Source organism: Cyclopterus lumpus, chromosome 7 (assembly GCF_009769545.1).
Source record: "Cyclopterus lumpus isolate fCycLum1 chromosome 7, fCycLum1.pri, whole genome shotgun sequence".
NCBI classification, from domain to species: domain Eukaryota; kingdom Metazoa; phylum Chordata; class Actinopteri; order Perciformes; family Cyclopteridae; genus Cyclopterus; species Cyclopterus lumpus.
Genome location: NC_046972.1, coordinates 18,269,329 through 18,281,054, shown reverse-complemented (window position 1 = coordinate 18,281,054; position 11,726 = coordinate 18,269,329). Strand labels below are relative to the sequence as shown.

At 42.4% G+C, this 11,726-nt stretch overlaps 2 protein-coding genes across 2 annotated transcripts; one reads left to right on the top strand and one right to left on the bottom strand.

Annotated features, from left to right (window-relative positions):
- Nucleotides 1-205: 205 nt before the first annotated feature.
- On the bottom strand, nucleotides 206-3,151 carry tuba1c (tubulin, alpha 1c). The gene is made up of 4 exons (XM_034536195.1): nucleotides 3,018-3,151; nucleotides 1,677-1,899; nucleotides 1,430-1,578; nucleotides 206-1,315 (listed from the first exon to the last, which is right to left on the bottom strand). The coding sequence occupies exons 1-4, from the start codon at nucleotides 3,018-3,020 to the stop codon at nucleotides 335-337; spliced, it is 1,356 nt and encodes a 451-aa protein (XP_034392086.1). The 5' UTR covers nucleotides 3,021-3,151; the 3' UTR covers nucleotides 206-334.
- A 5,312-nt stretch (nucleotides 3,152-8,463) lies between these two features.
- Nucleotides 8,464-10,923, top strand: LOC117733118 (tubulin alpha chain-like). The gene is made up of 4 exons (XM_034536511.1): nucleotides 8,464-8,556; nucleotides 9,356-9,578; nucleotides 9,680-9,828; nucleotides 9,943-10,923. The coding sequence occupies exons 1-4, from the start codon at nucleotides 8,554-8,556 to the stop codon at nucleotides 10,921-10,923; spliced, it is 1,356 nt and encodes a 451-aa protein (XP_034392402.1). The 5' UTR covers nucleotides 8,464-8,553.
- Nucleotides 10,924-11,726: the final 803 nt, after the last annotated feature.

The window sequence follows — 11,726 nt, the reverse complement described above, 5'->3', positions numbered from 1 at the left end:
TTGTTTCACTTTGATTCACCTTTAATACATTGACTGATGAAGCAGTGAAGCTAATGGTGTCGACAAACATCTTAAGATATGACACAGCCTCTTGAATCCACCGCTCCAACTTTATGACATCCGATAGCTCAAAACAAACCATTCAACATTTTGTCCGAAACTCAATATGTATTGAGGTTGAATTCATGAAAAGACAAAAAACATTCATTTGTCACAGGAGTTTTATTTAGAACAGAGCCAAAATGGTAATTGACAAACATTTATGTTTGGAATGCATTCAAGAAAGCATTGCAATAGACTTGTTCCTGTTTTAACTTTAGCCTTTTTGTCCCTTTTAATATTCCTCTCCCTCTTCCTCTCCCTCTCCCTCAACAGAGTCGACTCCAACCTCCTCATAATCCTTCTCCAGGGCTGCCATGTCCTCTCTGGCCTCAGAGAACTCTCCCTCCTCCATACCTTCACCCACATACCAGTGAACAAAGGCACGCTTAGCGTACATCAGATCAAACTTGTGGTCAAGTCGAGCCCAGGCCTCTGCAATAGCAGTGGTGTTGCTCAGCATGCACACAGCCCTCTGGACCTTGGCCAGGTCTCCACCAGGGACTACAGTGGGCGGCTGATAGTTGATGCCAACCTTGAAACCAGTGGGGCACCAGTCCACGAACTGGATGGAGCGCTTGGTTTTGATGGTGGCAATGGCAGCATTCACATCTTTGGGCACCACATCACCACGATACAAAAGGCAGCAAGCCATGTATTTACCGTGGCGAGGGTCACATTTCACCAACTGATTAGCTGGTTCAAAGCAGGCGTTGGTGATTTCTGACACTGAGAGCTGCTCATGATAAGCTTTCTCAGCAGAGATGACCGGGGCATAGGTGGCCAGAGGGAAGTGGATACGGGGATATGGCACCAAGTTGGTCTGGAACTCTGTCAGATCAACATTGAGGGCGCCATCGAAACGAAGGGAAGCAGTAATGGAGGACACAATCTGACTGATCAACCTGTTCAGGTTGGTGTAAGAGGGACGCTCAATATCGAGGTTCCTACGGCAGATATCATAAATGGCCTCGTTATCAACCATGAAGGCACAGTCAGAGTGTTCAAGGGTGGTGTGGGTGGTCAGGATGGCGTTGTAGGGCTCCACCACAGCGGTGGACACCTGGGGAGCTGGGTAGATGGAGAACTCCAGCTTGGACTTCTTGCCGTAGTCGACAGACAGACGCTCCATCAGCAGAGAGGTGAAACCAGAGCCGGTGCCACCGCCGAAGCTGTGGAAGACCAGGAAGCCCTGAAGGCCGGTGCACTGGTCTGACTAAGGGAAGAGAGGGAGAGACAGTGATTACACATGAGATACAGTTATGTCATTAAATTAAATCTCTGAACTCAAAATTAGGAAATGGATCCCTCCTGATATCATGTTACCCACCAGTTTGCGGATCCTGTCCAGCACTATGTCGATGATCTCCTTGCCGATGGTGTAGTGTCCACGGGCGTAATTGTTGGCAGCATCCTCCTTACCAGTGATCAGCTGCTCAGGGTGGAACAGCTGGCGGTAAGTCCCACTGCGCACCTCATCTGAAGAGACCGAGTCGATCAGAAATGACTAGATGGTTTGACTTAAAAAAACTAAAATCAAAAACTAACTATGGCATCTATATTTAATTGGAGTTTACCGATGACAGTGGGCTCCAGGTCCACAAAAACTGCTCTGGGGACGTGCTTTCCGGCTCCAGTCTCACTGAAGAAGGTGTTGTAGGAATCGTCTCCTCCTCCAACAGTCTTGTCACTGGGCATCTGTCCGTCCGGCTGGATCCCATGTTCCAGGCAGTAAAGCTCCCAGCAGGCATTGCCAATCTGGACACCAGCCTGACCAACGTGGATGGAGATACACTCACGCTGTGGAAAAAAACGAAAACGAAAAAAGTTATTTACCTGTATGCATTCAATTATGTGTTCACGTTAATTTACATCCTGACGCTGCTGGTTTTTACATTACGTCTACCACAATAATTGTAACATAAATGTGTCTTAACATTGTGAACAATGCTCCCCCTTTCTGAGCTAAACAGGCAGTGCAGCGGGAGGCACCTCCCTGCACCACAATCTGCAGAGGACAGACAGAAAGGCCTGACTGCAGCCTCTGCAGAGGCAGAACGCTCATCTCGTCTTTCCTGCAGCCTTTTTTGTCCTCTGTCTTTTTTTTTTAACCCCACACTCTCCCTCCTTTGCAAGCATAAGCACAAATGCAAATTAGTTTATGCCTGCACATCATCAGCTGGAAATGTCTTGAGGACACGCAATCACAGCGTATGCTTGGAGAAAAGCATCAACCCAATCGCAACATTTTTAAATGATGTTAGCATATAATCCAAATGATGTTGGTGAGGACTTCTTTTAAATGACCTTTTAAATTAACCCTTCATACTTCACGTCATGCTTAAAATAGAGGCTTTTGTGTTGCATCAATTTTTTATGGATGAGATTGACATTTTTTTTTTACTGCTGCAACCTATGAATAAAAAATTATGGCTACAATCTAATGCCATCTATGCCCACCCAATCGACCCCTCCCTTCCTTCAAACAGGGTAGGGAATTTGCAAGATTTAATTTTTATAGCGTATTCACACGATAAAATGACAGTAACATAAATTAAAAGACAGTAATGCCGCTGCTTTATAAAGACAACCCGATGTGTCCACCTGAGTGTTGTTGTTATTCAAGCTTTAACGCAGACAGTCGGTGCATTGTTCTCATCTCTACACAATGACGGTCACGCCGTGGCAGTGCTGATGACCAATCAATAGCAACATTATACTGTTCACTTTCATCCAAAAATATAGTCGACCTATTTTCTAAAATTATAGCAAAAAAAAATCTACCTGGTGGTTTAATTAGAGGGGGTCGTCCAGAGAGCGACACCCGTTAACGACGTGTTGTCGCAGCCGAAACACCGGCTGCTGATCATCTCTGTACCGCACAAAACTGCTTCAGACAGACAGAAAAATCCACTTACCATCTTTTTATTTTCGATTGAGGCTCAAGGAGCACGAGCAGACGGAGACAATGTGAGGAAAAGGATGTTTTTTTAAACGGTGTTGTTTGCGTTGCGTGTTGTACCCAACGGGGTCGATGCAACAACTGCTGCCCGGGAGGGCGGTGCTAGCAGATTTATAGGCCCATGCAGGGAGGGGGATTCGCGTCTGTGCGTTAGAGACAAAAAAGGTTTGTTACTACCTCCATTAGGTAATGCTGTATAAACCTGTTCTGTAATGTGCATTCAAATTGGAACAAAATGGTCAAACCGGAACTTAAAGTGACGTTCTATAAGATATAGCCTACTATTTTCAGTGCGTTTTTTTATGTGACTAGGAACATAATTATTATGTGACGACACTTTTTAAAAATATTTAAACCTGGGTCTAATCTGTGTTATACAGTGTGCGGTTGTAATGTAATTTCCCCATAGTGTGTGTGTGTGGACACATTAAAGGTCATTCTAATGAATAAAGGGCTAGTTCACACAAAGACAAGGTATTATGCATGCAGAGGCAATGAGTTGGCGGAGGAATAAGCAAGAACATCTATAATGTAGGTGTGGCAAACTGTAAATCAATACGCAGCTAACCATATGCTGGTGCATTTAAGCAAATGTTGTGACTATTCTTGCGGCTGCACACCCGATGCATTATAAATGATGCAAGATGGCTGAATACTTCTGCTGCACAAGGTGCTTCCATCCACTCAAGCTCATCAGCTGGGCAGCCATGTTGATGCTGAGACCATTATATCTGCCTGGCACGCCAGCTCCCCTCCCTCTTTGTCCCAGATTGTCTGCAATGATGTCATTCAGTGGGGTGATCACGTGGCAGAATGTCAGCCTGTTCCTGCGTGCCATTCAGCTGCACTGCCTTTTGGTGCGCGCTTCCTCTGGTCTTGTTTGAGGAAATGAAATTGCCTAAATTGCAGCTTATGTGACATAAGGGTTGCACTGAAGCACTTCATATGTGCATAAGGTCCTTGCTCAGTGTGACTTCTACAGCATTACAACCCTGCCCTTTAAGCCGTCTGGAATCCTTTGGGAATGGAAATAAGCTTGCTTCTAACTTAATAAGCACCTTGGAAATCAAAACTGTGCCTTTCTTTAGAGGACCCATAATAATGTGAGAGTTATTCTTGTTTATTCAGCAGGAAATTGAGGATGTATAATCTACAATCAGTTTGTGTGGTTGCTGTTCTCAATGAATACAGTAGGGGGTGAAAGAAAATGACAGGCAGCAGCCATGGCTCTCAGCCAGGGCTTCTTGAGAGAACATTCTCCACTCCCCATCATACTCCTCCTCCTTCTCCCCAGCAGCTGTGACACAGGGAGGGTCTGAGCAGCTGCACACCAAGAGGAGAGAGGGAGGATGGGAATGCTGGAGAGATGGGAGTGGTCCTCCATAGCATTAAACTGATTGCACTGCATCCTGTAAAGAGAGAATATGATACCCAACAAAGTGACAAAGCATATTTTCCATCCGGAACATCAAAATCCTTATGTTGCATGTTTTAACGCATATGCTAGTTACATAGTGGTCTGTCAGATAAAAGAGGAAGTTTGTTTTATCCCTATTCACGTGGTTAATGGCCCACATACTGATATATGATTTGGTTATGCAAATAAAAAAAGAAACACATTATCTACTAATCAAGATAAGTTCATAATATATATATATATATATATATATATATATATATATATAATGTGGCTTCATGCAGATATGAGTAAACTGATTCATTCATTCATTTAATTTAAAACCTCGGAAAACACACCGGGGAAGAATCCTCATTTTGGTGCTGAGGCATACATACAATAAGAGAGCCAACCAAAATCAAATAAAAGAATAATACATGATTATATAAATGAAAACAACAACCACAGAATCAATTGATAAAATTAAAAACTATGACAGTTGCAATCAATTAGATTAGCAATTAAACCTGCCAATTGACTCAGTGGTATTAACAAGATCAACTTAAAGCAGATCTTTCTGACCCCACGTTGTTTGGCACCTGCAGGGCGAGCCACGTTTGGTACAATCGTGACAAACATTCCAAGACATAAGGGCTGAGAGGGAGCTTTTGTAAAATAGCTTTAAAAATAGGTATGAATGCTGATCTCTCCTCATTCAAAGAGTAGGCAAGACAGTTTAGGCAATAGTGTGTCCCATAACAATCTCTTTAGATGAGTATATCACTCAGCCTCAAGATGCATCTTGAGGCTGAGTGATATACTCATCTAAAGATGTGAGAGTGGAACTGGCTGCAGGCCCATAAAAAAACACCCCTTTAAACTAGTGAGGAAAACTGCCTACACAAATGTATTTCTTATAAATAATGGAAAGCAGGATTTATTTCTAAAAAGAAAGTAAAAATTCAATCTTAGCATTGCTTTCAATATTCAATTCAATTCAGTTTATTTTGTATAGCCCAATATCACAAATTACAAATTTGCCTCAGAGGGCTTTACAATCTGTACACATACGACATCCCTGTCCCAGGACCTCACATCGGATCAGGAAAAACTCCCCAAAAATAACCTTTGACAGGGAAAAAAGGGAATAAACCTTCAGGAGAGCAACAGAGGAGGATCCCTCTCCCCGGATGGACAGATGCAATAGATGTCATGTGTACAGAATGAACAGCATTTACAAAGTTACATAAACACATTACATGAATATGACAATGTATGAATGGAACTCCAATCCATGAAACAGAAGGAGGTAGAATATGGACTTTGATTCGCCTGAAATGCTAATATTTAGAAAGTTGCACTTTCTCTATTATGGTGTGATTAGCTAAACACATTTCAGAACTTCCATAGTCAGTATTTCTTATATTTTAAAACAACATCCATTTGGTTTTAGCACAGTTTAAAGATAGCTGTATTAGACTGATGGCATGAATAGAATCTGCACAGGAGTAAAGGACTGCATCATCTGCACAAATATGAAAGTTACAATGTTACAATGAAGAGGCATGTTTATATTGACAGTGTCATTGTAATGGTGTAGAAAAGAGGACTTATTATTACCTGTCTTGGCACACTGAGACATGGCCAAATCCCCAAAGAGAAAGTCATTGTAAAAGGAGACAGTGATCAACTGTAAAATTAATATTAAAAGCAGTGCTAATTTCAGTCACCTCAGTAAGGCCATCAACAACACAGGCAGGATAGATGATTGCTAGAATTGTTATTGGTAGATTTGTCAAAATGTGCCTGTGTTATAAGAAGAATAAGCAAAAGTGTGCAGGTCAGTTCTTGCTTTTCTGACAGCAGTAGTGAACTAATTCCTCAAGTGTCTAAAGGCAAGCCGATGACAAGGGTCTTTGACACGCCGAGCCAGGGCGAAGCTTTGCTTTTAGAATAAAGTTAAGTAGAAGGCTCAGCATTGAACTATGGAGTGGATCGACATTTTGCTGTCCTGTTTTTAAAAGGTAAATTTATCTAAAATAATTTAAAGTTAAAACATTGGTACAATAACTCAAAGCTAGTTCAGGGTCCGGGATATTGAGAGTGTCAGTGATTGGGCTGAAATAGGTCACGTAAAAAGGCCAGACCTCCTTTTATCATGTCAAAAACATCTCCAAACTCCGCCCCACTTTAACCCTGTCAGATGCAGAGACGCTCGTCCATGCCTTTTATTATTGGTCATTCTAAGTTTTTAAGTTTTTTCTGGCCACTTTGTGAATTAGTTTTCCTCTGTTTTGCATTTGTAATACAAATAATTGGACAATTTTCACAAGCAGAAAAGGCTAAAAACATCAGGAATTCTTTTTAATATTAGGTCATTTGGTCTTGACTCTGAGGTATCCTTCAGGTCGGGGCAATAGGGTGAGAAAATAGCTGGATGATATTAAGATAGTAAAACAATTATTTAACATGATTAGATTCAGAGTTCAATGATAATCACCTCCCGATCAAGCAATGGTGATTTCACAGATATTGCCACACGACCATTATCAGCTCTATCTGCTTTGAAAATGTAAAAACTGCTAAAAAAAGGTTATCAATATCTTTTTTGTCTGTTACTTTTCTTTTCTTTTCTTTCGGTCCACAGAAGAACCATGTATTGTCTTTCTCCTTGAAAGTTGAATGTATAACACAAATAGAGCTTATACGCACACCCCGTTGCTTTACTGCTTCTAGAAAGAACTGCCTTGTGTGTGAACAAAAGAGCTGACCCCCATTGATGCCACCCATCTTGAGTTTGCAGAGGTCACACCCATCCTCATTTCTATTTATTTTGTCATCAGTTTTACTAGAAGGGTGAGGACACCTGCACTTATAGGCCAGCGGTATGTTTCCTTACAGATACAGGACATCGGGCTGAAAGATTTTTGGAAAAGAGGTGGCTGATGCGCTTCACATCCCCCCACAGAGGCAGCTGCATGCAGCCCGTTAATGCTGCCATTTAAGCTGGGACACGTGACTGCCAGATAAAGGCGGTCTATGTGGATACTGGGCTGTATCCAGGCAACTACGTTATTCAGTTCCTAGCAACGGGTAAATCTTAGGAGGAGAGCTGGGGGTTGGGCGTCTGTGGATCTCTGTGGCCTACATGTCCCTCGTCTCTGACAGGACAGTTTAACCTCTTTTGTCTATAACTTAAAATAAAATCGGAATTGTGAAAGTAAAAATAAACTGCTACTAGTGCTTAATAAAACCCATAGCCATCATGTATTGAAATACTATGTGAAATTAATGACTGGATGGCCCATGTGGTATCAGAGCAAAAATGGGCCAAAAATATAACTAAATGCAAAGATCATCTGGCGCAATCTTTGTGTAAGATTTAAATAACTTTGATGTTCGGAAGCCAACCATCATTTGGATGGTTATAGTGCAGCAGATGGTTACTATTCATATAGTGGATGACCTGACTCATTGCCTGGTTGATTGGGCACGTGTTCATATCATATATACGTATGAGGCTACAAACATTAAAGAAACAATCACTGTATCTAATAGCAGTGTGATATATTCCCAAATTGCACTCTGTTCAATGTACTCTGTTCTATTATGAATACATGCACACAAATAGTTTAATCTAATTTGTTGTATTCTATTATAAGCTGTTATGCTATTTGTTCTGCATGAATTAATGTGTTTGCAATGTGGACATACAAACGAAATGTTTAATGTATGTCAAACTGGGCCTGTGTGGTACCAGCATGATGAAAATAAGCAATATTTGTTTTCTTCAGTCGCCATCGGTGCTGCACAATGAATGAGTGACGTAGGGATTCGGGTGTGGTCTGGGAGGCGGTCCGCGATGTGAGAGAGACGCTCATCCAATAGAAAGCCGCGGATGGCTTCGAAGCACCCAACTGACAGGGAATTGACCAATGGCGACACAGCATTCACCGGTGCCGGCTCTGCACTTGTACATATACCGCTATCCATCCTTATGCACGCCATTATTTCTTACATCGACCCCATAACTGTCGAACTGTAAGATTTTTCCAGGAGCTTCAGCCTTCTACTGCAACTACTGCAACAGAACAAAATGGTAAGAACTTTCCCCATTTTATATAAATAGACACATTTGAGGTCTGTTGTAGTGAAGCGAGGGGCGGGAGGGAATGATAACATAGATGGAACAATGGGAATAGGCTTGAGTTATCATAAAAGTTTTAAAGTAACTGTCTTAAACAAATTATTTTAAATGTATCATTACATACATAATATACTATTTGATGTAGGGAGATGTTAAGGTGGAACTATGGCCGGGGAAACGGCTATCTAACGGTACGTGGCGGTCGGATTGAACAAAAGAAGTTTTTAATCAGACTGAATAAGGATGGCTTCGGTCCAATCACCGACTCTCAGGCATTTCACTGTAACATCGCCGACAGGGAGGATGCTCGTCTTCTGATGTCACACACAAAGCCTGTCTGGAGGCCCAATGAAGTGCACAGTCAGCATGGCGCAAGGCATTAAACAATCAGGCTGGTCGTTGATTGACTTTGCTGAGTGGTCATCCTGACAGCTACTTTATCTCCTGTTGTTTTAGAACGGGTTAGTATATTTCACCCGAGACATAACTATCTCTCCAAATGTAAGTCTAAGGGCTTAGCTACATTTCTGTAAAAATACTAATAGATATTAATATTTATTTTGAATATTGGCAAATCAAGTTTGATTTATAAATGAAGATTAAATACATACATATATAATATAAATAAACTATTTTGATAGCTATACAAGTGAAATATACACATTTGCACAGGTTTGTTTTTTTCTGCCCGGTGTCACATGTCAACAATGCTTTCAGGTAAATAACCTCTCTTGTTTTTTCTTTCCTCCAGCGTGAGTGTATCTCCGTGCACGTTGGTCAGGCTGGTGTCCAGATTGGCAATGCCTGCTGGGAACTTTACTGCCTGGAACATGGGATCCAGCCGGACGGACAGATGCCCAGTGACAAAGCCATCGGAGGAGGAGACGATTCCTACAACACTTTCTTCAGTGAGACTGGAGCCGGAAAGCACGTCCCCAGAGCAGTTTTTGTGGACCTGGAGCCCACTGTCATCGGTAAGTGTCATCACTTTGTGCTGAAGATTAATTTAGGCAAATTAAAAGTGAAATAGTGGAAATTGTAAACAGAACCTGATTCAGTATTTTTGTTTCTTCAGATGAGGTGCGCAGTGGTATTTACCGCCAGCTGTTCCACCCTGAGCAGCTGATCACTGGTAAGGAGGATGCTGCCAACAATTACGCCCGTGGACACTACACCATCGGCAAGGAGATCATCGACATAGTGCTGGACAGGATCCGCAAACTGGTGGGTAACATGATATCAGAAAGGATCTATTTCCTAATTTTGATTTCAGAGATTTAATTAAATGACATAACTGTATCTCATGTGTAATCACTGTCTCTCCCTCTCTTCCCTTAGTCAGACCAGTGCACCGGCCTTCAGGGCTTCCTGGTCTTCCACAGCTTCGGCGGTGGCACCGGCTCTGGTTTCACCTCTCTGCTGATGGAGCGTCTGTCTGTCGACTACGGCAAGAAGTCCAAGCTGGAGTTCTCCATCTACCCAGCTCCCCAGGTGTCCACCGCTGTGGTGGAGCCCTACAACGCCATCCTGACCACCCACACCACCCTTGAACACTCTGATTGTGCCTTCATGGTCGATAACGAGGCCATTTATGATATCTGCCGTAGGAACCTCGATATCGAGCGTCCCTCTTACAGCAACCTGAACAGGTTGATCAGTCAGATTGTGTCCTCCATCACTGCGTCTCTTCGTTTTGATGGAGCCCTCAATGTTGATCTGACAGAGTTCCAGACCAACTTGGTGCCATATCCCCGTATCCACTTCCCTCTGGCCACCTATGCCCCCGTCATCTCAGCTGAGAAAGCTTATCATGAGCAGCTCTCAGTGTCAGAAATCACCAACTCCTGCTTTGAACCAGCCAATCAGATGGTGAAATGTGACCCTCGCCACGGTAAATACATGGCCTGCTGCCTTTTGTATCGTGGTGACGTGGTGCCCAAAGATGTGAATGCTGCCATTGCCACCATCAAAACCAAGCGCTCCATCCAGTTTGTGGACTGGTGCCCCACTGGTTTCAAGGTTGGCATCAACTACCAGCCGCCCACTGTAGTCCCTGGTGGAGACCTGGCCAAGGTCCAGAGGGCTGTGTGCATGCTGAGCAACACCACTGCTATTGCAGAGGCCTGGGCTCGACTTGACCACAAGTTTGATCTGATGTACGCTAAGCGTGCCTTTGTTCACTGGTATGTGGGTGAAGGTATGGAGGAGGGAGAGTTCTCTGAGGCCAGAGAGGACATGGCAGCCCTGGAGAAGGATTATGAGGAGGTTGGAGTCGACTCTGTTGAGGGAGAGGGAGAGGAAGAGGGAGAGGAATATTAAAAGGCACTTCAACAGGAAACAATGGCTCCAATAGATTTATACATCTAAATACATTCCAAAATAACTGTTTATCTATCAAATATAAGTTTGGCTTTTCAGACTAAGCTATCCAACATTTTGACTGTTCTAAATAAATTCCATGAAGTCAAGTTGTCTGTGTTGTTTCTTTCTTTCTATATCTTGGTTTACTTGGATCGAATTATGCAATTGAGTGTGTGATCTATGAAAGCTTCAGCTATATATCTGCCATTTTACCAATTCAGAAGTCAACATTATTGAAATGTGTGAATGTTATTGCTACAGAGCTAAACCAAGTGTCCGTAATTTGGGAACTACAAGATGATATTGTTTCACAGCATCTTCTTTAAGTGTCAGATGAAGACACCACAAATGTCTTCTAACTTAAGTTTTCTGTTAATTGCAAAGAAGAGACCAACTTGTTTTGGTACATTTCAAGCTCAATCAATCCAATGCATACACATGCAGATGGACAAAGCAGAAGCATTTTGACAACACATGTAAAGCTTTTAGAAAAGAACAAAGTAAGAAAACGACAACAAGACTGAAATGTACTGGTTTTTGCATGGTATTAGGGTAGAAAACATAGAAACAGCGTCATTGGTTGAGTTGAAATGGAAAACTGAGTTAACTGAGCCTTATGGAACAACATAAAAACATCGACAGTGGTCTAATGCGTTTTTATCGGTATCAGCACAAAAAACAGCTGATCTTCCAAGTTCATACTGTAGGCCTACATGTCCTATAGTAGCCAATCTAGTGAAAAAGGAAAACAGGAGCCAATT